Genomic DNA, 24,909 nt, shown 5'->3' with positions numbered 1-24,909 from the left:
TCCATTTCACTTTAATCCCACTCAGTTAGTGGGAAAAAAATATATATAATGCATCTCACTTATTAAAATGCCAAATGGAGACAATCAATTTGCATATCTTGTAGGTGTGTAGCAGTGCCGTCGTGGACATAATCTAATCTTTCAAGAAACATTGAAGTTTGTAACTTATCTGCAAAAAGCACAAGTAAGCGCAGTCATCTTGTGCTGAAGCTAAAAGCTCAGATCAATACTGTTTTGGCTGCAGCTGCATCAAGTGTTGTCTGCGATCCTTGTCATCAAATCCGAGTCTGTGTTTATTGGCAGTCGGTGCTGCCTGAGACACTGCGAGCTTGTAATGGGCCTGTACCCGAGATCAAACAGCCGCTTGATGGGACGGTATTTGGTTCTGAGTGATTTAATGGTGAAGGGGATGCTACTGCAGCTGGTGCAGAGATCGGGAGCAAAGCAGAGCTTGGTAAAGTTGGTAGAGCCCCTTGTGATGTCATGGGTGGTGCTCCAAAACACGGGATTTACTGAGAAATCAGCTGGTTACCAGAAGTGGGTGATGTTACACTAGACCCGCCTTGATTGGGGATTAACTACATTATAAACAAAAAATCTTAAGCATTTCTTTTTTTTATGATGCCCACAGAGAAATTTACATAAAAGTCCAATCTGCATTCTGATGAGCGAACCTAGAACATCTAAATTATAAAGATTGCACTATCAGCATCACTCTTCAATGAAGAAGTTGCTACTGACTCAGACTTGGACTTTATTGTCTCCAAAAGGGATCATTTTTCACAGCACTTCATGGGTTAACCTACCATAGACAGATGCAGCAAACCAACAATAGCAAAAACGTTTTAAACATGATGCAACGTTATACAAGTTCTGCCTGTTCACCATTTACAACAAAACATTTAATCTTTACATTTTGAGCAGTTATAGTCAAACTCGCTCATTTATTAAAGGGGTGATAAATGAGAGAACCGTTTTTCTCCTAAAGTGAATCTTTCTGTACTCAGTCCTGTATCTTTGCCGTGAACAGGATGAAGCTGTGCCTAGAGTGGGCGTGTGTAATCCTTTTCCATTAAAAAAAAGAACAAAGGAGTTATTCTAAATCTTTTTAGTTTAATTTATTAAGATGTACATGTACAATCACAACTTTGAATATACAAATAACCTTTTCTTTGTAGTACTTGCGGTGTAAGTCGGGAGCAGTGCGAGCCGGGTGGCAGCCAGCAGGAGGCTCGAGTGTCATGATGCAGCTTTATCGCAATCAGCAAACAAAAGCACTAACATGTAGCGCTGATAGCAACACTCTTCAGTGTGGAAGTTGTTTCTAAAGGAAGAATGCCCAGCTTAATGTTTTCAGCACAGAAGGTGCTTGAATATTAATTCAGAGTACAAAAGCTGGCCAACTATTTTCAACGTAGGTCTATTAGCTGTTAGTTCATGCGGCAACATAAGGGAAGGAAAGGTCAGCAGATAACAAGAACACTGAACATGTTGCTGTGCAGTTTTTGGCTTTGTCCTTTAAACTTTTCAGTATAAATGACAAATGTGAGCATTTCTTTGTAGGGTTTACCAAAGAAATTAATAACTAGAGATAGTTATTAATGCTTAATGCAATAAGATGCTGCTGATAATTTGAACTATTACCTCTAATCATGTTTTTCTTGTTTGGGTACTGAGGAAAAACAGATCTCTCGTAGAAGACTAATGGAGATATACTTTACTGTAATTCGTTTCTACTCAGTTTTGCTTCTACAGATGTAGTTTTACAATAATTAACAGAAACGCCTCCTGTCTGTCCATTGTACCGACAGAGAAATTGAAATCGTCTGTAATCGGCTCACAGTTCACAGCCTTTCAGAATCTGAAATTGATCCCAAAAGCTCTGGTTGGTGCTCCAGAAATAAATAATGAAGCCATCAAGGAATTTCAGGAGTTTCATCATGCTGTTGTCATATTTAGGTGGGGTGGGTGTGGCTGAGAAAGATTTGTGGATATACAACATTGCTGTGAACATGAACAAGAGAAAAAAAAATGACACAGTGCAGATCAGTGGGAACCTGCAAATTTTCCCTTGGCGGATCCACAGACGGAGCACTGTTGTGTTTTATCTTCTGTTGTTCTTTAAAATAATTCACATAGCATGTTGTGCTGCTAAAAGGAAACCTCTATACAATCCACACATTGTCTTAAAACAAGATAAGTGGCAGCGAACTCAAGATAAAGTCAAAAATGAGCATTTCTTTGCCCTATCTTGAACCATTGGAGCTTGTAAGCATTTCAGGAATGCCGTTCTGTGGAGCAGGTGAGAACAGATCTCCGTTAGCCCCTCCCACATCACCCTTCGCCCTGCCGCTGGGTCAAAATGGCAACGGCAGAGTTATGACCTTTGGAAAATAAACTAGGTTGGCAGGTGCTATTGGCCATATCTTTTCCCATCTGTAGACCGCATTTTTACAGCTGACGCACGGGATCAGCTGTAAACGAGTCGGGATCAGGGTGTGGCTGGGACTGGATGATGAGATCACCGACTCCCCGAGGTGTACGGTTGGCAAGTTGCAACAGATTTAGGGGTGTGATGCTGGTTCCGTGGCAGGAACAACTGAAGTTGAAGAATGGAAATGCTGGCATGAGTTGCATAAATTTAATAGGAGTTGTTCTGCGGTATTTTCCTCCACAGGATCACTTTTGAACCTTGTTTTGCCTTTCAGCGTAGGGTGGCGTCAGATGTGATGTAGAAAGACGACCTTATGAGCAGCCTCTGTGACCCACTTAGAGAGAGGTTGCCATAACAGCTGACCCTGTGTGTGTGTGGTCATGGATGAGTGTGTGTGTGTGTACTTCTGCACTAATGGAAGAAGACCCTGAGGGGAGGGATGGCTAAGGCTGATCGCCCTCCAAAACCACCTGACACACTCCTGCTGAAGGCCTTCAAGTCTCATTATCCTCAGACTGAATAAACAGAGAAATGAAAACTAACAGCAGTTGAAAGAGTAACTTACTCACCGTAATTTTGTTGCTTTTTATTAAATTCTGCGAAATGTCCGAGGTGACGATGAGCCCGTCTGCGTTGCTGCTGAGTGCTTTATTAGTTTTATCGGTGCAGACGTCTCTGCATGATGTCATTCATTGATTTTTTTTTTTTTTCCTTTACTGCTCTGCCGTGGCCACTAATCTTCCAGAGCGATGCCGCTGTCGATCTAAACATCAGGATTAATGCTCAAACCTGAGAGGCTGCGATGTCTGGTGGCTGATTGCAGCTTAATGTGCAGGAGGCTAAACCACAGACGTTGATGCTCTGAGCACACAGCGTTACATTACAGCCCACGACAGCAGGACAGCCCTCCGTTTCTTTCCTGTTCTCAAGACACAAAGTTTTAAAACTTTTCTATACCTCTATATGCAGTCCCTTGCACTCTTTATTTTTTCAGGTTTCTGTGAGAAACTGCATTGCATTTTATTGGGATTTTATGTAACTAACCAACACAGTATTGTTGTGGAAGGAAAATGATACATAATTAAATAAAAAAAAAAATCAGAATCTGTAAAATATGACATGTTTGTATCTTGATGGAGCTTAATCCAATAACATCCTACAGAGTATTTGGTTGAGGTTGACGACGCAATGTTAAGTATAAAGTTACATTTTGATTAAAGCATATTCATGTAAAGGCTTAAAATCCAACATTTAATCTGATTAAGAATCTGTGGAAAGACTTGAAAAGTGATGTTCCTGAATGGATCTCGTTGGAAAGAGGGGTGGATAAAAATGCCTTCCACACTTTTTAGATTTTTCTGTCGTTTTCCCTCCACTTCATAATTATCAACTGCATTGTGTTGGTCTTTAACATACAATCCTACAAAAATGAAAAATGGTGTGAATGCTTTTCCAGTAAACTACGAGTAATTGGAACAATATGGAATATTGTGTTTTGCTGCTATCCATCCCAAATAATCTATGGATTCCTCTGTCCGTCTCTCAGGTGGTCCTTTTGTCAGAAAGAGAGAAAGCAGATCTGATTAACCGAGTGTCTTTGTGTCTTCCCCCTGCAGGGCCGGAATCGATGATGTGGAGACAGACGTGGTGGAAATCGAGGCGAAGCTGGACAAGGTACGGACCAATGAACTGAAAACGTTTTGTCTTCGTGTGAGGATGTTTCTGTCTTTCACATCCTACACATGAGCATGATCGCACACAGAACCTTGTACACAGTACAAACACCAAGAACAAACACCGATTAATGGCTCAGAGGAAGCTTTATGTTCCGTAGCATAAAGTGCTGCCTGTAATTAAGATAAAAGATGGTTCCCAAAAGCAATGATGCAACAGTTTTTTGTTTTTTTTTTATCAGTAGTGTTTGTTAAATATAAAATAGGGTAGCATTAAAATATAGTTCCCTAGAAACAACATATTTGTTTGGGATTGTCTGTGAAGTATGACGTTTTGAGAGTGTTTGCATTGCAAACAACAGCCACATTTTTTTTTTGTTATAAGCTGTTGGCACAGACCACAAGCATAGGCAAATCAGAACAGATAGTTATTGCACACCAAAATTCAGGTTCATAACCTAACATTTTAAATTAACTACCCCATAAAGAAAATGGAAGCTCTTTGATGGATTATTCCCCCAGCCGACAGGTCAGGACCGCCCGCTGAACTCTGATCCCTGACTAAGCTCCACTGAAAGATGAAAAAAGGTCAGAGTAGAGAGATTGAAGAGGGTTTGAATCAAGGTGATTTGCTTACTTGTTCAGCCAGCCCATGTTGCTGTGCTCCTCTGACGGCACCGATGGGCTTTAGTGGATAACGTTACCAAGATTCAGAAAATCTGATAATTCCTAAGAAAGTGCTTTGCAATGACCAAAAAGGTGATTAAACTGAGGACTTGCATTGGGATATGTATTGGTTTCCTTATTATAAACAACCACAAAACTCTGAAACTGCTGCAGATTGTCTTTAACAAGGCAAAAAAAAAAAATCTTTGCACTGCCAATTTAAAAGCTCACTCCTCTGCAGAGATTTTGCATTGCTCTGGCTGTTTTGGTCCTCCAAACACATTTACTGTACATCTAATGACCTTGCTTGCAGGCTGGAGGCTTGGTGCACCACACAATTACATCAGATTCACATATATGTCAATGTGTTTACATACACTGCGTGCCACTGCAGGCCTGGAGGGGTCAGCATGTGTCACGCTCCTTCACATGTTCTGCTGCTTCAGAAAAGCTCTCAGCTCTGCACACGTGAATTTAAATGCTGATTTTTTTTTGGACAGTGACTTTCTCTACACAAGGGTGCCCTCTTTACATGTCAGAAACACACACACACACATTCATCCCAGCAGCTCGTTTTAGCAGCAATCATTCACGCAGCCGGCGTGCATGCATTACTGACGGCAGTGCCAGCCTCCCAGAAAACCACACTCGTATAGCTACAACCTTGGGAACTTCTGCTCTAAATGAGATAATTAAAGGTTTACTGCACGCCCTCCATGCATCAACAGACTCTCTCGTACTCAAATGCTCCGATGCTGCTTTATGCACAGCTGCATCAGTGTGCTGCTAATGACAACTTACCACTCTGGAGCTTATCATGTTACCTCTTAAGTGGGGAGGTGTAGTAGTTGCTTCCTCATGTGGTGTTTAAAAGGGAAGCTACCATCGTGCCTGCTTCTTGTAATATGAAACAAGCTTTTTTAGGCATCAAAAGTGATGCTCCAGCAGTAAATTACATCGATGTTTGCTTTCCATCTTTCTAATTTGTGTTACATTTGTATGAAGCTTGTCTTCTGGCTCTGCTACTTTGGCTTGCTCTTAAGTGTAGTTACTTGCATATGTATTTTTTTTTTTTTCATTTTAATTCTCATCCAAAATAATTTTTAATTAATGTTGCATTTTATTAGAGGGAGACAGAAAATTGGAGTGTATGAAACAACAAACCGAAAATGATGAACTCTGCTTTGCTTGGAGTTTACCCCGAATCCAGAAACATTTTTTTTCATGTATTACTCATCTAAAAGCATGCTGAGGTTGGGCAACACATGGCTCAAGCAGGCGCACCATGCACTGAGGCTGCAGCCCTCAAGGCGGTTGTCCCTGGTTCGATTCCCGGCCCAGGACTATTTGCTGCATCTCAACCCTTTTCTCTCTTCCTTTCCATATACAGTTGAATAAATGCCACTGAAACCTTTTTTTTTTCCAGAAAACACACAGTGGCTTTTATTCTAGTTCCATTATCTAAAAATCTATTTGCTCCCATGATAGCGACAGATCATACAGTATGTCCTAAATGCTCAGCTTTCACGAGACTCCACATAATCTGCCTGATGTCCTGCAACCATGAGCTCCCTATCACAGAGCATTACAAATCCGTAATTTAAAAATGGAAGAAGAATAGTTGGCCAGGTCAAATAGGACCAGATTGATTTTTTTTTTTTTTTTTTTTGCTGACATGCAAAATGTTTTAGTAGCACAAAGCGGTGGCAGCATCATGCTACCACTTACTTTTCTTTAGCATTGACAGTGAAGCTGGTGATGGAGAGTCCTGTAAGAAAAACGTCTACAGGCTGCAAAAGACTAATATGAGGTTCACCTTCCAGCAGCCCAAAGCACACAGCCAGGGCTTCTCTGAAATAGCTTAGCTCGAAGTGTATTTATGGGGTTTGTCATGGCCCAGTCAAAGTTTAGACTTCAATCCAGTTGAGAATCTGTAGAGACTTAAAAATTGATCCGAGTCTTTCCCACCGATCTGACTGAGCTGAAGCTAATTTGCAGAAAAGAAAAAAACCAAACATGTCATTCCCTGACTTGTAGCTGTAGTAAAATGTAGTTCTGTAGTATTTTTGAATAGCACACTTTTCAGATTTTTTGTTTGTAAAAAAAAAAAAGAAGTCATTTATCAGTTTCTTTCTTGTTCTTTATTTTTTGGTCTGTCGCAAAACTGTGAATGTAAAGTAGCAAAATGTGAAATGCTGGTAGCGGTAATATGACTTTTAAAGATTATTATAAAAGAAACTACAAAAGCCTTGTTGGAAACAACAACAAAAAGAAAGAACAATTAATGATCTCGGCATTAGAGTAAAAAGAATAAAGATAAAACATCATGCCATCGCTGCTTCCTTTGATCAGTATGCCACAAAATGCATATTGAAAGTCACCAATAAGAATATAAAAACGCGTATTTGTTTTATCTTAATTGTCGTTTAGAGATTTGTGCCTTATGATGTAAGTGTTGATGCTTTGTCATGTCATTTTTGTCTTCTGATCATTTCATCTTTTTTGATCTGTTTAATTCTTGCTTTTATTTAAATATTCTCATTATAATTTCGCCAGTCTTTAGCAGCTCGCAAGCAAAGAGAGCAGTTCTTCTTTCATGTGAGCATCCTCTCATGTGATGAGTGATTCTTCCAGGCCTCGTCTGATTTGCATCATCGCCGTGGCTATTATTACCCTCAGAGCACATTGTTTAAAACATGTGACCGATTAAACGGGCTGCTGTACTGATTCTTTCCTTTTTCTTTTATCATGTTAGCTGGTGAAGCTGTGCAGCGGGATGATCGAGGCCGGCCGGGTCTACGTCAGCGCCAATAAACTCTTTGTGAATGGCATCAGAGATCTGTCCCACCAGTGCAAGAAGGAGGAGATGATATCAGTGAGTACAAGCTGACAAAAAAATAAAAAAATCTGAGCGTGTTCCCCATCGGACGAGCAGCCATCTATCGCTGGATGTGCATTCCTGAGATTCCCCAACATTATAAATGATTGTAAGGTTGGATAAGCAGTTTTGTCCAGACTTGGACGTATCCAGCCGTTCTGGTGATGAAAGAGGTGACCACAGACGGACCTGAATTTTTACGCAAAGCCTGTTGCTTTTTTATTAAAACATTCAGGCTGCTTCTCATGTCAGTGTAAGTGTCCCTTAGGGAGATTAAAAAAAAAAAAAAAACTCGAATCACTGAGTCTTAGCGCCAACTTGTCCAAAGAGCAGATCCTAAAATCTGTCGTGAAAACGGCGTTTGCACAGAAAAGGGAGTATAATCACATTTGTGTGTTGGCAATATTGCAGGAATGCCTTGAAAAGTGTGGAGAAAGCCTCCAGGAGATTGTCAACTATCAAACGGTAAGACAGTTTTACACACACACACACACACACACACACACGCACGCACACACACACACACACACACACACACACACACAGAAACCCCACACTGTTGTTGCCACAGGCGAGAGGGGGAGGAGAGGTGCCCCCACATGCCCGAATCTTTCCAACATCTCTCTGTAATCCGGCTCCCCTTTAGGGCTCAACACACAGGCATCACACACAATCAAACTTCCCACTTCTTTATATTTTGTTGGGTCTTGTGTTCATGTTTAACAGAAATCACAGTTTTACTGGCATGACACCAGAGCAGTTCTTCTTTATGACTAAGTGTAGTTGGAATCTGATGAGATGAATCAGACCTTGATGTTATGACATTTCAGAAACTCATGTTGGGATCTCAACAGGAACATAAACATGGCTTGCTGCTTCCTTCTTCTTTTAAGCTTGTAAAGACAAAATAAAAGCTCACAGTATGGTGGGTCTGATTGTCTTGCCGTGTCAGAGACCAATCTCCTCTTAAGAAAAAAAAAAACAACATTTCCCTTATTGTGCAATCAGGAAATCATTGATGACCAGAAAGCACCAAAAACTCTTTTTGGAGGAATTAGCCAATGTAAATACTGTGACCTTCTACAAAGTCACTAGATAATTACAAAGTAACTGGGAAATTACTTTAAAAAGTTCCTTTAATCATTTCAGTATTAGGATGTTTAAAGTTGCTTCCTGAGGACGTTGGTACTCTCTCGTTAGTCTTTGTACGACATTATTTGCTAAACAAAGCAGAGGAAAGTTATTTGCATGTATTTGAAGGTTAAAGTAATGACACAGCTGAACAGTGGCACAGTTTTACGAGCGAGAAGGTCCTGGGTTCAAACTCCTGCTGGGAGTCTTTCCTGCATAGAGTTTGCATGTTCAATCCACCCATGCATGCGTAGGTAAGCAGCGCTGGTTGGGACTAAAACGTTAAGTGAAGATTGACCTCTAGAAGCCGTGTTGGTACATTCCACCTCTGCCTTGTTGCATGTTCGTGTTGCTGCACTGGAGGCTCTTGTGCTTTTGCTAGACCAGAAACCACAAAACACAGCCCCATCCTTCCCCTCTTCAAACTCCAGTATCGCTCTTCGACCTCACACAAAACTATGCCTCTCTAAATCTGAATGACATTCCAGTCTGGTTGTATCACTTCGTATTTAATCTGTCATTTCCCTTTGTGGTTTCAGTTTTGAGTGGAATTCCCACTTAAAACTTTTGGTTTTGCATGGCACACGAGGGAATAAAGAGCGGATCAAACGGCTGCTCTTTGCTGCATGCTGGTTAAATCAGTAAGAGGGCTTTTCACAAGAGCAATTTCTTACTAAGAGAATACCTTCCAGCTGTGTTCGGAGGGCAGTAAATCACATGTGCAGCGTGAAGTACAAAATAAACTGTTGATCCCTTTTTATTTCTCAGTAATTTGTCTCTGTTCCTGTAATCTTTATTCATATCTCTTCTTCTCTGGTTTTTTAAGCGTCTTTGACCTTTTCCGATCAAACCGTTGAACTGATCAGGCTGATGAGATCTTCTGTGTTTGTTTTTTTTATCATAAGTCCAGCTTAACCATCTTTTATGCATTCTGCTGTTCAGGTGTGCACTGTGCTGCCCGGCTGCAGTCTCACGGACCGCTTTCAGAAAACACTGATTTTCTATAGATGGTGTTACTTTTTAATTGATCCTCTTTCCCCTTAACGACTTTCTCACATTCCTCTTCAGTAAATGTGTCCCAGTCCTCCAGTCTAACACCTCTTCTTCTTCATTAATGGAGTCATGGCAGAGTGAGACTGAAGGACAGAGAGACAATAAATCTGTCCTTTGGCTGCTTTTCACTGTTTGTCTCTTTGTACATCTTGCTCAACAAATGTTTAGAAATCCAAAGCCATGATTGAACAGATGAAGAGACAGGCCATGGTTTTTAAATTTTAGATCGCAGACCTTTTTCTGTAGATCTACATCGTAATTAACATGCTCTCTTGTAAATTGGAGCTGCTCCCCCCATCCCCCAATTAGCTTCACTTAGTTTCCTTAACACTACAAAGATGTTTACTCTGTTTTGAACTTTTTCATATTGTTGTCATCCCAATATTTGTTTTTTTTTTCCACATTTCTCCTAGCTGGAAAATGTTACACATTGATCAATATGTAGGAAGTAACTGCAGATTGGCAGAAGTTGACTTTGGAGGGAAATTCTGCTTTTTTTATATTTCCACAAAGAGCTAAAGAGCCCCTGTTTGGAAATGCATGACCTCTCACATCCAGAAACCCGTTTATGTTGGACGACCTGATTCCCTGATGTCACCGGGTAGCTGCCGGGTCATTATGTGGATGGAGGCTTACACATAAACTAAGCCTGTAATCTGCAATGCGTATGTCCAGGGTAAATAATGGTTCTCTCCATAGGGTTTAATCCCATCCCAAAAGAATTGATTGTTTATTGTTGTGTGTGATTGTGATGCAATCGCAATTTCAGTCAAACCTTGTTCCTAATACGACCATATTGTTTGTCCACCATCACCCGCTGGGTGCTTTATTGCACATGAAACAAATAGCAATGGAGGGAAAATAGTTTTTTTTGTCAAGATGGAAAGAAAACAAAAGGGGAAAAAAAAGAAAACACGGTGGGAGGAGAAATGGAAATCCTAAGGTTAACAGGAAGGGAAATGTGAGGCCGAAAATCTGTTGATGCAGCAGCTGAGTCTGTGCACGTGTGTCCTGCCTCTCCTTCCTCCTCATCCTCACACCCGTGGCATCTTCTGCTCTCAAAGGGTTTCTAGTGCCATCTTGTGGTAACACCTAGCCACTACAAATTCATGTGCCGTAATCACCAATCTCTACGTAAAGTGAGATATTTACCTGCTGCTTTAATGTGACTCGTTGTGTTTGTGTCTGCGTACAGATTTTATTTGACCAGGCTCAGAGGTCGATCAAACAGCAGCTTCATACCTTCATTAAGGAGTGAGTAACCCAGCTGTCTCCTTGTGGAGACTCTTTGTTCAAGATTGTTTGAAAATTTCTCACATTTTAACACATTAAAGCCACAAACGTTACACATTTTCCTTGGGATTTTATGTAACATAGCAAGACAAAGAAGTGTCTAATTAGAAAAAAATAAAAGTTTTTTAAATTGTATCGTATTTATTTTTGGTCATTTTAACTTTTCCGTACACACATTTAAAAAAAAAAAACAAAAGGGGAAAAAAGACAAAACTAATACAGAAATAGATGAACGATATTTAAATTCCTGTCAATGGCTAGAACACAAAATGCAGATTGGATTCCACCTACCTTCACGTTTTTATACATACATTTTCAGCTCCTCTCAACAATTAGTCCACACATGAATCCTTCTAACTGAAGTACATCTGTTGTAGATATTTGTCGTGACCTTTTTCTCTTAAATCTTAGTTTTTCTTTATTTTCAAACCACATCTGCATACGCCTTGCAAGGAGTTTATTGTAATCTTTGTACATAATCAGTGCTGTTCTGAGCTCTACTAAATCATAACATTTTAAAGTATGCAGCCCATGACTCCCATTTGATTTTATTTGTAAATTCTGAAAACTATACATCATATTTTATTCACTTTACACTGTTAGTAAAGTGCCTCCTGTTTATAATTATGACATGGCAAAGAAAAAAAAAAAGGTATTTGCACAAAACATCTGCCAGGTTGTCTGTCTGATAAACACAGTAGAAACCTTACAGCCAGAATAGTCAGCTACTCTGCTGTGCATCAAAATAAACATTTTGCACATCAAGCCTTTTTTTTTTCTTTCTTATCAATAAAAAAAATCTTGACTACCAATTTATACTTAATATCTGTACTCTGCATCTGTAAGTGCTTGTCAATCAAAGTCAAATTCCTCATTTGTGCAAACGAACTTGGTCAACAAAGCTATAGTGTCTACAGTTTTAAAGTTGCACTTGGGATGTTTGTGCTGCGTCTGCCTCAGGGACATCCGTAAGTTCAAGGACACCAAGAAGCAGTTTGACCGCGTGCGCGAGGACATGGAGCTGGCTCAGGTGAAGAACGCTCAAGCACCGAGGAACAAGGTGCACGAAGCGGAGGAGGCCACGCAGGCGCTCATCCTCAGCCGCAAAGCCTTCAGGCACCTCGCCCTGGACTATGTGCTGCAGGTGAGACGCTGCAGGTTATGTTTTCAGTATTGTCCAGTAGGGGGCACTCACACACCATGGCTGCTGAGGCTTGTGTGTCTGGCCCAACAAATCAGATCAGATCACCTGTGTTGTTCTCAGATTAGGATCTAAATCTGCTTTTTGTTGCTGCTGTTTTTGTGCAGATTAATGTTCTTCAAGCTAAGAAGAAGTTTGAAATCCTTGATGCCGTAAGTAACTCACACTCTGAGACATTTGCAGATGATCAGCGTGTGTCCTTTCTATGGTTTTGAACATCACTTTGTGACTGTTTTGTTTTCTTCCCATGCTTCCTTAAGATGCTGTCCTTCATGCGAGCCCAGTATACTTTGTTCAAGCAAGGCTTCAACATTTTAGATGAGATTGACCCCTACATGAAAAAGCTGGCTGCACAGGTATACAGTAGTCTTATTCACAACTTTCAATGTATTCTGTTGGAACTGTGGTCCAAAGCAGAGCAGTGAATTATTGTGAAGTGGGGAGAAAGGTTATGTGATTTTTTATTTTTTTAAATTATCTACAAGTAAAAATATGGACAAATAAGAACATCTTCATGGCAAAGCATGTGGGTGGCATCATGCTTTCTTCTGAAAAATATAGACAAGTTTTGTGTTGGTTTTATACAAACTTCCCCAAATTTCCAAATGGTAATTCAGTTACTGGAAATCTTAAAAAAGAAAAAAAAAATCATGATTTTTTTTAAGTTTAAAAAAAAACAAGTAAAAAAAACGTGATTTTTTTTAAAAGTTTGGATTAGAAAGCTGGTGAGTTGATGGGAATCTGAATGCAGCTAAATATCAAGATTCAGTCCGTCCAGCAGGACAACAATCACAAACATACAGCCAGATCTGCAGAGGAATCACATGGACAAATACCTGTACACATGTATGCATGGCCTAGTCAAAGTCCTGATCTAATCAAAACTTAAGTGAACGACCACACTTTTCGCATGCGTTTATTGCTGAACGTGTCGAAAACCCATCACACTTCTCCTCCCCATTTACAGTTGTGTACTAATTGTGTTTGTTCGTCACTTGGAGTCCAAATAAAGCATAGCTGCCTTTGTTTTGGTAAATCTTTGGTTAAACTAATACTTAGTCTCTATAGATAAAAGTGGCAAATTAAAAAAAAAAAAAAAAAAAATCCGTCTGACGGCTTCTGCTTTATGTTTCAGTTGGACCAGCTGGTGATCGACTCTGCCATGGAGAAGAGGGAGCTGGAGCACAAACACGCTCTCATCCAGCAGAGGGTGAGAAAACAACACCGCTCTCGTTTTCTAGCTCACGACCTGACATTTTTTTAGCATCACATTTTTTTCTCCTCCAAACATCTGAAGTGAAACAGAAACATCTCCAGCAATTTTATTATTATTATTATTATTTATTTTTTTTTTTTTTTTGCATAGTCTCAGTTAACAATCTGGGGGATTAGATTTGTTGCTTTACCAGCGCAAAGTTAGTTCTTTGTTGGTTTTATCTGATGGTTTTTTTTTTTAACAAAAACTTTCCTTATTCCTTCTAAGCTTGTCGGTCAGCGATGCATACAAGTTTTCAAAGCAAACTTGAAAAGATAACAAAAGACTTATCTTCAATTGGCATGAAAGTTTTTGTTTAGCCTTCCAGAGAAGCTCCTGTGTATTTTTCTTTATCATCTATTATGTGTTTTCTTTCTGATTTCAGTGAACCATTGAAAGGAATGCAGGATATTTTTCTTTACCTTCGAAGTTCAAAGTAAAAGATTGCATTTGAAAAGAAAATCAAGCATTTCTGTTCTAAAAATCTCTCGAGTGAGTGAAAAGTAGTTCCTTTAGCCCGGTTCGGCTCCCGCTCCATATTCAACATTCACATTCATGCACAGATGCACAAAAAAAACAACATCCATCTGTTAGGGAAGGCGATTCCAACTACATGCCTGTTTTTCCGCCTGACTTGGCCCTTCCTGGTGATCGATGTAGTTGCCCAGTGAAGGCATCCTGCCAGACTTGACAAACAGCCTCGTGCCCTGCTGGCCTTTCACCAACCTCTTCTCTTAAATCTGACTCACTTTAACACTCTATGCATACTTTTCACTTGATGAAATATGCAAAAAAAACAAAACAGCCCATCAAGGAATTTTTTTTAAAACTGTTTCCTGGATAGACAAAAAAATGTCAGAGAGCAGTCTGAACACCTGTGATAAACTGTATATTACATTTAATGCATTCAGTTTAAGTACTAATATTTTATTAATCGTATTTTTTGTTTTTGTTTTTTTTGTTTTTTTCTCCATGCTAACGTGCGGCCTTGTTCTTCCACCTCCAGACTCTGATGCAGGTGAGTTTGTAACCTTACCAAAAATACAGCTCCAATTAGAAACTTTTATATCTAATAAAAGCATTCTGGTTCGGCCTGAACAGTGAGGACGTCTACTCTAACCGGTTTGAGGATAATATCTGTAAATCTAGATGAAAATGGAAGTGTCCAGCATCTTTTAGCCCTTATTTTGTTCCAGCTTGTCTCAGTTGATAATTTTGAAGTGAAGCATTTTGGTGCTTCCAGATAGCATTGTCCCTCACCAAGGGGCAGGGATGATCTGGGCTGTGCTCTGGTTTGAGATGCCGTCCTCAGTTAAGCTACAGGTTTGGTAATTATGGTGCCAGAAAGGTCGATTTGTTGCCAGCGATTGTGGAGATGTGAGCGCACACGATGCCAGCCTGCCTCCGCTCCCTCCTTCATCCGCTGCCAGCTCCGGCCAAAGTCAACAGATGGCATCATGAGGCGCAGCAGGGCGCTGAATGTGAGGCCGAGTGGTACAGACAGAAGACAAGCAGATAAAGGGAGATTAGGGCTCGACGCCAGCTGAGTGTGATGGAGAATGAAGCTGTGAGGAAGAGGGCGTCTCTGGTTAGCGCCTCCCCGCTAAAGTGGCTGCTTCTGTAAAGGCCTCGTATTGTCTGTCGAAGGGAAGTGCGAGCCAAACGGCATTAACGTAAAAATGTTTTTGCACAACAGCCTGAGGAGATGTTTTGACAGATCGCCTCCCCTTTTGTCACGCTTTTCCTTCAATAATATGCAAATGCGGTGCAGCCTGAGGCACAGTCATGAAGCAGCGGATTTTTTTGAATTATAGATGCTGACGTTCTTTATTAATAGGTCTCTAAGTTACTTCAGATCAGACAAAAAAAAGATTCATTGGGGAGTAAAGTTAAATGTGAATGTTTGTGCACCCTCTGGAAAATGGAGAAAATATGAAAGTTTCTTGTGGTATTTTCCAAGACTGGAGGAGGATAGAAAAAATAAACTAGATTTGTTTTCTTCCTTCCTTTTCACTTCCCTCCTTCAGGATCTTTCTTTCTTTCTTTCTTTCTTTCTTTCTTTCTTTCTTTCTTTCTTTCTTTCTTTCTTTCTTTCTTTCTTTCTTTCTTTCTTTCTTTCTTTCTTTCTTTCTTTCTTTCTTTCTTTCTTTCTTTCTTTCTTTCTTTCTTTCTTTCTTTCCTTCTTTCTTTCCTTCTTTCTTTCCTTCTTTCTTTCCTTCTTTCTTTCTTTCTTTCTTTCTTTCTTTCCTTCTTTCTTTCCTTCTTTCTTTCTTTCTTTCTTTCTTTCTTTCTTTCCTTCTTTCTTTCTTTCTTTCCTTCTTTCCTTCTTTCTTTCCTTCTTTCTTTCTTTCTTTCTTTCTTTTTTTCTTTCTTTCTTTGTTTCTTTCTTTCCTTCTTTCTTTCTTTCCTTCTTTCTTTCTTTCTTTCTTTCTTTCCTTCTTTCCTTCTTTCTTTCTTTCTTTCCTTCTTTCTTTCTTTCTTTCTTCCTTTCTTTCTTTCTTTGTTTCTTTCTTTCTTTCTTTCCTCCTGTTGTGTCTTTTCTGCTTCGAGTCCTACTGGCCTTCCTGTTTTCATTACATACTTTTTTCTTAGTTTCCTTTTTTCCCTGCGTCCTTCCTTGTGTTCTTACTCTCTTCCTTCTCTCTTTGAGTCCTACATCTCTACCTCCTTTGTCTCACTCCTTTCCTTTCTTATATGTTTGCTTTCCTCCGTTCTTTCCTATTGTCTATCTTTTACTACTTCTCTGTCCTTCATGGCTTCTTGTTTCCTATTTTACTTTTTCTGACCTTCACTTGTCTTTCTTTTTATTACATCCTTGCCTTTCCTCCCTCCCTTCTTTGCTAGTGTTCATTTTTACTTTCCTCTCTTATATCCTTCCCTCCTTTCCCAGTTCCCTTCCTTTCTTTTTCCCCTCTTTCCTTCTTTGCTCCCTCACTGCCTTCCTTCCTACCTTTCTTCTTTCTTTTTTCCCTGCAGAAAATACATTTCTGTTTGCACAGTTGAAATCTGTCAAACTCTGTGTTCTCAGGGTTTTTTTTATACGTCTTGTCTCTCTCTATAGATACTCAGATACTCTTTCAGTTTAATGCCCAGTTTCTATGTGAGCAGGACTTTATTGTGTCTCTCAAGGGAACCGATTCTTCACCCTTCCTCCTCCCCCATTTTTTTTTTTTACCAGTAGAAGATTCTGGATCAGAGAAATGTTTACTGAAATAAACACAAAAGATTAAAAAGTCATTCACGCGCCGAAGAGTAAAAGTCTTCTGGACGAAGTTTGTGGCAGTTGAAGCTCGAATCTGAAGCTGCATGTGAATCTAGTAGTTTTATTCTGAATCCTGACACAGCATGGAATCGTTATGAAATGCAGCTTTTTTGCTTACAGGTATTTCAACTCATGCAGGCATTTAATTGGACGGTTGTGTCACATTACTAATGTCCTTTAGTGTTACTGTGATTGTGACACAGTCACACTGTGGTTCTTCTGCTGCAGCAGCTTTTACATAACACCTCAGAAAACAGCAGAAGGTGCTTATTAGTGTGGTGCGCTTTAATTAAGTTGTAATGACTGGCATGGATGTCAGTGAATAAGAATAGCTTCTTATTCGCCGTCACTCAGACACACCTGTTAACTGCAGCGCATGCTAGTTATACACTGCAAAAACACAAAATCTTACCAAGTATTCTTGGTCCAGCTTCTTGTGGGAATACGTCAGTGCACTTGAAATACGACAAAACTAGTTCACAAGTAACCTTTCGGCAAGATGAGGGAGTTTGTTTTAAATCAACAATTCTTTAATATTGATGGATAAAAAGTGCTGGTTATACATCTGCCAGTGGAACATATTTTTCCCATAAGTTAAAGAATAGTTAAACAATCTCCTATGTCATGCTGAAATGTTACTTGTGAATTAGTTTTGTCTTATTTCAAGTGTACTGAGATATTTACACGTGAACCTTTCAGATTGGATGAAAAGTGGTTATGATTTTGGACTTGAAACTCGACCAAAATCAAAATATCATGTGTTTTTGCTGCGTATCCAAGTACCAAAATTAAAGTAGACTCTATCAAAGCTTCTATGGGGACGCATTCAATATGCACAACTCGGCCTCGGTGTTGTTAAACTGGCTGGATTCTGCAAACTAAATGTGTTTCGCTCTGTAGGGCCCCTGGTTCTGCAGCCTCCTTCCCTCCAGGCACTTTACACACCAGATTCTTGCAGGGCCTTGGCTGATTTAAGGTGGGAAGAGGGGGTCTCGTCCTGGTGCTTGGGGAGCAATAATATCAGCTTGATTTAACAGCAACAGTTTTCAGAGCTGCAGACAGATGGAAAGCTGACTCCCCTCAGCGCACACCGGGCCTGGGGATTGTTGCGAGGGTTAGAGGGGAGCTTTAAATTGTGCTGCGGGGCGGAGAGGAGAAACGGGACACGCAGCAGAGAACACCCCGCTTCCCCCTCCTTTTTACCCGCTGCAGTAAAATGACACGTTTGATCTCTCTCTGGACGGGGTCAGCGGGGCACGAGTGTGGCAGCTGTATGGTAATGAGCTCCCGCTCCGCAGCCACGCAGCGAAGGCTGCTAGTCTGCTGGCAGGTGGCGCAGTGTGAAGGAACGGCACGAGCGTGCTGCTGTCGCCTGACAGACTCTCATCTGGACTTGTGTGGGCTGGCACGCCTGACCGCTGCGTCCTTCAGGATACACACAGACATTTGTCGCTCTGCTTATATTAGGTGACTTTGTTGCTGCTCATAATGTTGTTAGATGTCAGTTTGGCGAAAATGAAGATATTTGGCAGGCTGGACTTTTTTCTGGTGAGGATCATTTCTGATTCTTTGTTTTCGTTTGTTGCACTTTCGTTGCTCTGCATGACGATGCACCTGAGGTTTTCCAGTCATGCTCGGCTGAGAATTTAGTATTTAAACTAATTTTTCTGTCATGTTTTTCCACGTCCCTCTGATTGTGAATGGGAAACAGAGGAAAGTGTATGTTTTGATGGTGGTTTTATGTAGATATAAAACCTTTGGTTGCTTTTCTCTGCGGTTGCCTTTCGGTATGTGCCGTGCTTTTCCAAAAATGTTGGTACCTTTTGAACTTTTTCAAATTTCAGGACTGTAGAACCACAAACCTCAGGAAAACAATCCATGGTTTTCTAAACTTTCTAAACTTATTCAGCATCTTTGAGTCATTGCTTTGTAGAACCAGCTTCTGTTGCAAGTGTTTTGGGGTATTTCTCCAGCAGCCTGACACGTGAAGAATTTTTTTGGCCATTCTTTTTTTTTTTTTTTTTCCTGCAAATATACTGCATCTGGCCATATTGGATGAAAAGTGTTTATGACCTGCAGTTTTCATGTATTTGCCACAGATTCACATTTAGATTTAGGTCTGGACTTTGACTAGGCCTTTCTATCATCTGAAAATGATTTGATCTAAGCCATTAGGAAGGTGAACCATCCCTTCTTATAACAGAGTTCTCTTTCTTTCTTCTATTTGGCAGAATAAAAACATCCTCACAGCATAATGCTGCCACCACTACCTCAGACAGTGAGGATGGTGCATTCAGGGTGGTGTGCAGTGTTGGTGTTCTGCTGTACATTGTGTTTTACCTGAAAGCTTCTTCTGAGATTAAATCACAGACATTAATTTTTTAGTAATCAAGTGACTTCTGAAGGCCTTTGGTTGTGCTGCATTATATTATGAAGACAGGATTCCAAGACATGCCACAGTTATTTTGGAAGCCATGTATTGTATCATTTTTCATTCGATTAGCAATTATATACTGTTCTATCATATAAAGTCCCCCCAAAAAACATGCATTGTAGCTCGTTGTGGTAGCAGGACAAATGTGGAAAATAGGAGTGCGAATACTTTTGCAAGACACTACACTCATTGCTCTTGAGAATTGTACACAGCCTACTATACTACCAAATGCCTCAACAAAACGACAAATATTACGTTACCTTCCCCATTTGAGCCTTGATTTTTGGTGCTGATTAAAATCAATCAATTGGAATTGATACTTTTGTGGACACCTTGTGTATGCGTGTGTTTCTGTGTGTGTGTGCCCAACCTGCCATATGCTCAGTGTTACCTTACCGGTGAACAGAAGCTGTCTAACCGGAGTGAAACATAATCACAGTCTATGTAAAATGGTAGCATGTTTTTTTTTTTTGTTTTTTTTTTTAACCACACTCAGCAACTGTCATCTTTCTCAGACCTTTGTAAAGACACATACATGTTTTTAGCAGAGCTCCAGATGTGATCCTTGCCATGCCGCCGCTATCTGCTGTAATTTGATTCAGACAGGCTGCACAACAATATCACCACTATATGCAGTAGTGTGAATCTGAGAGTTTAAACCTGCAGTTTTCCACGGTTTAAACATCCTGGCTGAGAAAGTGACTCACTGACCTCATGAGAGACTTTGTTTTACTACTGATCACCAATCTAATTGAAGCTCGATGGGGAAAGAAAAAAAAGTCAGACCTCAGCATTTTTTTTCCACATGTTCCATCTGCAGGATTTTTCCTACGATGATCCCAAGCTTGAATTCAATGTGGACGCACCCAATGGGGTCGTCATGGAGGGCTATCTGTTCAAGAGAGCCAGCAATGCTTTCAAGACTTGGAACAGGTGAGGAACCAAACAACACAATACGACACTTGTGAATATCTGCAGTCATGGCTCTATAATAGTTTGGAAAATAATATTTTTAGACTTTAATCACTTTAAGATTGTCTGAATGTTGGGTCCTTCCTTGGTTCCTGCCTTCCTTTCTTCCTATGTTCTTTTAGTTTTCCCTTCTGTGTCCATTAATTTTTGTGCGTCCTAAATCCCTTTCTTCACTTTGTCTTTCTATCATTTCGTTCCTTCGTTACATGGCAAATTTCTCTCTGTGTTCTTTCTTATTTGTGTGCTTTCTACCTAGTGGACTTCCATCATTATGTTCTTTTTTTGTTTCATTTCTGTCTTTTCTTTAATGTTTACTTTTTGCTTCTGTCCTTTCTTTCTTTGATTTTTAAATGTTCAATTTTTACTGTGAAATGATGTATATAAAAAACTGATAACTTTGAAAATCTACTTCTTTTTTTATTTAAGTGGAAAAATCACATTTGTTGCATTTTACTTCCATCAGGCGGTGGTTTTCAATCCAAAACAGCCAGCTGGTCTACCAAAAAAAACTCAAGGTAAAAGTAGCTTTTTTTGCTCTTGAACTAACTAGTTTCATTTAAAAAAATATATATTTCCCTTATACAACAAAACCAATAGTTTGCTTCCAGAAATTCATTTTTATTAGTCATTTGGCAAGGAATGAAGGATCCCTGCACCGACTTGCCTGAGAAGTCGAACCTGCTCTCTGCCGTCTGTGGTTTCTGTGATACTCTTTTCCTCCGCCAACAGGATTCTCTGACGGTGGTGGTTGAGGATCTGAGGCTGTGCTCAGTCAAACCATGTGAAGATAATGAGAGGAGATTCTGCTTTGAGGTGGTTTCGCCCACAAAGTAAGTGTGTTGGTGTGTGTCAAACAAAAGCAGTTCTCTGTGGTATAAACACAGCTGGTGCTGCTTTGGTTCCCTTTCTGCTCCTAATTAGCTTTCCATTAAGATGAAGCTAATTAACTTTGATGCTAATGCGCACAAGGACCCAAAACAATATGCTTTCCAGTCATTACATAAAAAGGAAATGTAATGTGGGAGAAGCAACAGCGTAATGTGAAGTTTTAGAAGCGAACCAAGAACAAATCGGTGGGACTTGTCGTTTGCTTTTCGTACGGCACTATGTGTCTCACAGTTTGTCTCATTTAGTGAGATAATTAAATTAAGCAGTTTATTCCTGTAGCTTCTGCTACAGATCAAAAACACGGTGGCCATTTTGGATTTTGAGGCTGTGGTTTATGAAAAACTTGGGATTTTAACTTTAAGGTGTCCTCTACGTTATTCTAAGCTAAAAGTTGAACAAACATCTGAGTGAAACTATACAGAGTTAATCCTTCATCAATCCATGTCCTTCAACATGCTGTGCCAAACGGATATTCATATAATTATTCGGTTACACTTTATGTGCAGACTCTGTCATTAACACCTGTCACGAGTAAAGTGTTTACGACAGTTGTCATTAACTGTCATTTGGTAAATAATGACACAAGTTGAAACTTTAAATACAACTTTGCATTAAATCAAAGTATTACCATTTAGTTCTTTTTACTTTCTTTTTTTATTGGCTTCATGAGAAACAAAACAAATTGCCTTCTCAATGAGGTGATCCTTAAAAATAGGTTTTAATTAGGTGATATTTGGGGCCAAAATATCAACCACTGTGAGTCAAGCATAAACTATTTACTCTTTTTTTTTCATATTTCTTTACTACAGAGGTAATTGTCTCATAGCAGGCTGTGACATAATTTAAATGGGCTATTACTATTTACACCAATCAAATGACGCGTGTTTTATGATTTGGCGTGTGCAGGAGCTGCATGATGCAAGCAGAGTCTGAGAAGCTGCGGCAAGCTTGGATCCAGGCGGTCCAGGCAAGCATCGCTTCTGCATACAAAGACATTGGCGACAACTATTACATTGAGGTACAGCCTGGAATCAGAGAGCAACCAAATACAAAAAAAAAAAAAAAAAAAAAAAAAAAAATCTGTTTATTTCAAATCGTTTCTGGAATGTAAGCAAATCTGAACATCTGCCTCGTTCTGCAAGCGTTTGGACCGGACGGCTTCACCGTCCACCAGCAGCATCGACTCTGCCAGCGACTCTGCCCGGGACAGGGGGGAGAGGGCGGACAAGGCGTGCCGGGGCGGCGGAGAGAGTCTCCTGCAGCGGGTGCAGAGCCTGCCGGGCAACGAGCTGTGCAGCGACTGCGGCCAGGCGGCTCCGTGCTGGGCCTCCATCAACCTGGGCGTGCTGCTTTGCATTGAGTGCTCGGGGATCCACAGGTATTTGCATGTTTGAGGAATCTTACATTCGCATGTCGACATATTCTAAAACCAGCTTTTCCAGTTTGCCGTTGCTTTTCCGAATTCTTCCTCAAACATTAAACTGTTTGAGGAAAATATTTTTAGATCACATGATGGGAAGACAAATCTTTACAGATATCCTGTGTTGTTTTGGTCTGCTTTATTTTACCCTCCATAAAAAATAAAAATGCTTAAGTGTCAATACCTTAACACTTTAATTTACCAACATTTCACTTGTTAAAGCACAGCGGCGTTATGGTACTTAATCGAATGTATTTTATTAAAGATAATGAACTAGGGCACTCTGTTGCAATCTGCAGTTTTCAGGAGCAGTAACTGCATTTCAAAAAACTTTCATCCGTGTTAAATATAAAAACTGAGATTTTCACAAAGATTCTCTCAGAGTGTATTCAATCTCTAAAGGATGCCGCTCCAGGCAGTTAAAAAAAAAAAAAAAAGTGGGATAAGTTAAGAATATAGAAAGAAAAACTTTATTCGGTTTTATTCCATCTCTTTCCCGTTTTCTGTTTTCAGGAGTTTAGGCGTCCATTTCTCTAAAGTGCGCTCGCTGACGTTGGACTCGTGGGAGCCAGAATTACTCAAGGTGCATCTCTCTCACCAGTTTCCCCGCAGCCCGTTCTGCATGTGCAGCAGTCTTTCTTCCCAGTGGTGTTGCAATATTAATTGGCCCCAGCACATTGCCACACTGCTACATTTTTAATTACTCCTTTTAAATTTACTTCCTGTCTTGTTTTCAACTTTGCCACCCCACCCCATGTTTTTCTCTCTTTGCATGCAGCTCATGTGTGAGTTGGGAAACACTGTGATCAACAACATTTATGAGGGAGCCTGCGAGGAACTGGGAGTTAAAAAACCAGGACCGTCTAGCTCGAGGTAAAGCCAGCTCCAGCGAGGAAGTTTGACTGGAAAATTAGAATGAACACTTATTTTGTTGACGCATATTTTTTGGTCACGATTTTCTGACCTGACACAGATGGTCATGGAAGACCAAGGAGGTTCCCGTACCGTACTCCAGTTCAAAAAATCATTAAAATCTGTGCTGTGTATTGGTAATAATGCAGCTAGTGGTTCAGATTTCAGTATTTTCAGCTCTTTGTCTTGCTTGTCTGATTGTCTCCGGTTGCAAATATCTCACCGTAGAGCACTAAAAGTCCACAAAACTTTTTTTTTTTTTTTCTGTTTATTTTCATACATTTAAAATAATAGCAACGTGTCACTGTGCGTCAAAGGAAGATGGAAAGATGACATATTGATATAAAATAAATCTGAAAGTTTTACTGTGAGCCCGAGATGATACTTACTCGTCTCCCTCTAGGCAGGAGAAAGAGGCCTGGATCAAGTTTAAATATGTTGAGAAACGCTTCCTGAAAAAGCTGAGTGGGAGTGAGGCGCTGGTGGAGGGAGAGAGGAAGTCCCGACCCTGGATGGTGAAGAAATGCCAGCGACACAGCAGCTCTGTGCGGGCCCCCAACAAGGCGCGCAGGAAGTACCACCGCTACGAGCCTGGCAGCGCCTCACCCGCCAACCTCACAGCAGGTCGGTGAAGAGGTTCAAATATCCGTCATCATCACAAGCATAAAAAGCAAAACCTATCCATTTTTCAACTGTTTTTTTTTTTTTTTTTTTTTTAATCTGCAGCCGCCGCAGCAAAATTTCGACGGGACTCCCTGTTCTGCCCAGACGAGCTGGACTCCCTGTTTTCCTACTTTGACACCGGCTCTGGCCCTCGCAGTAAGTCCACAACTTGGATAATATTAACGTAGAGAGAAGAACATTTCCGTCGCCTTTGCTTACATCAACTGCAGTGATTTTGGGCGATTTAGTTCCAGCGCGATGTTTGGGTTTGCTTAGGAGATGGAAATTGTGCGTGTGTAATGATTAACGTGTCCGTGGCTTGGCGATGCTTGGCCCTGCAGGTCTCAGCAGCGACAGCGGCCTGGGAGGAAGCACAGACGGCAGCACCGACATCCTCGTGTTTGGCATTGTGACGGAGGAAGGTACAACGAGTCCATCTGTTATTAGGATTTATATTTAAGAGCTATAACTGAAGGAGAAATGTTTAAATATAATTTCTAGCCTTCGTGCTGTGAGTGTTCGTTCGTTATCGTATATGAGCAAGGCGAATGTGACACTGTTTGCGTGAGAGAATAATTAGTTAAAAACAAATTCATATAGAGATGACATTCTAAACTAGCTTTTAGTGTTTTACAGCTACCTAGCAGTTCTTACAAATGGTGCGTTCACTGGTCAGAAAAATATATCGTTTTTTTTTTTTTTTTTTACTTTTTGGTTGGTAGTCAGGACTGATAAAGGGAAGGTAATTTAATTTATATGGCACATTTCAAGGCA

General features: G+C 40.3%; 1 protein-coding gene across 1 annotated transcript in view; it reads left to right on the top strand.

Moving 5' to 3' along the window:
- LOC106909718 (arf-GAP with coiled-coil, ANK repeat and PH domain-containing protein 3-like) overlaps nucleotides 1-24,909 on the top strand; it is a 57,274-nt gene that overhangs the window by 22,831 nt on the left and 9,534 nt on the right. Inside the window, exons 2-20 of the mRNA XM_088005507.1 lie at nucleotides 4,051-4,108; nucleotides 7,529-7,648; nucleotides 8,063-8,116; nucleotides 11,031-11,089; nucleotides 12,089-12,272; nucleotides 12,437-12,481; nucleotides 12,590-12,685; nucleotides 13,465-13,539; nucleotides 14,591-14,602; nucleotides 20,101-20,213; nucleotides 20,716-20,767; nucleotides 20,982-21,082; nucleotides 22,047-22,158; nucleotides 22,283-22,518; nucleotides 23,074-23,143; nucleotides 23,339-23,433; nucleotides 23,876-24,096; nucleotides 24,199-24,292; nucleotides 24,469-24,557. Of these exons, the coding sequence (XP_087861633.1) occupies nucleotides 4,051-4,108; nucleotides 7,529-7,648; nucleotides 8,063-8,116; nucleotides 11,031-11,089; nucleotides 12,089-12,272; nucleotides 12,437-12,481; nucleotides 12,590-12,685; nucleotides 13,465-13,539; nucleotides 14,591-14,602; nucleotides 20,101-20,213; nucleotides 20,716-20,767; nucleotides 20,982-21,082; nucleotides 22,047-22,158; nucleotides 22,283-22,518; nucleotides 23,074-23,143; nucleotides 23,339-23,433; nucleotides 23,876-24,096; nucleotides 24,199-24,292; nucleotides 24,469-24,557 (1,886 nt within the window). The remainder of the gene's footprint in view (nucleotides 1-4,050; nucleotides 4,109-7,528; nucleotides 7,649-8,062; nucleotides 8,117-11,030; nucleotides 11,090-12,088; nucleotides 12,273-12,436; nucleotides 12,482-12,589; nucleotides 12,686-13,464; nucleotides 13,540-14,590; nucleotides 14,603-20,100; nucleotides 20,214-20,715; nucleotides 20,768-20,981; nucleotides 21,083-22,046; nucleotides 22,159-22,282; nucleotides 22,519-23,073; nucleotides 23,144-23,338; nucleotides 23,434-23,875; nucleotides 24,097-24,198; nucleotides 24,293-24,468; nucleotides 24,558-24,909) is intronic.

Source organism: Poecilia mexicana, unplaced genomic scaffold (assembly GCF_051168715.1).
Source record: "Poecilia mexicana isolate PSO_F unplaced genomic scaffold, ASM5116871v1 scaffold_5, whole genome shotgun sequence".
NCBI classification, from domain to species: Eukaryota; Metazoa; Chordata; class Actinopteri; order Cyprinodontiformes; family Poeciliidae; genus Poecilia; species Poecilia mexicana.
This window is presented reverse-complemented; position numbering and strand designations above follow the sequence as displayed.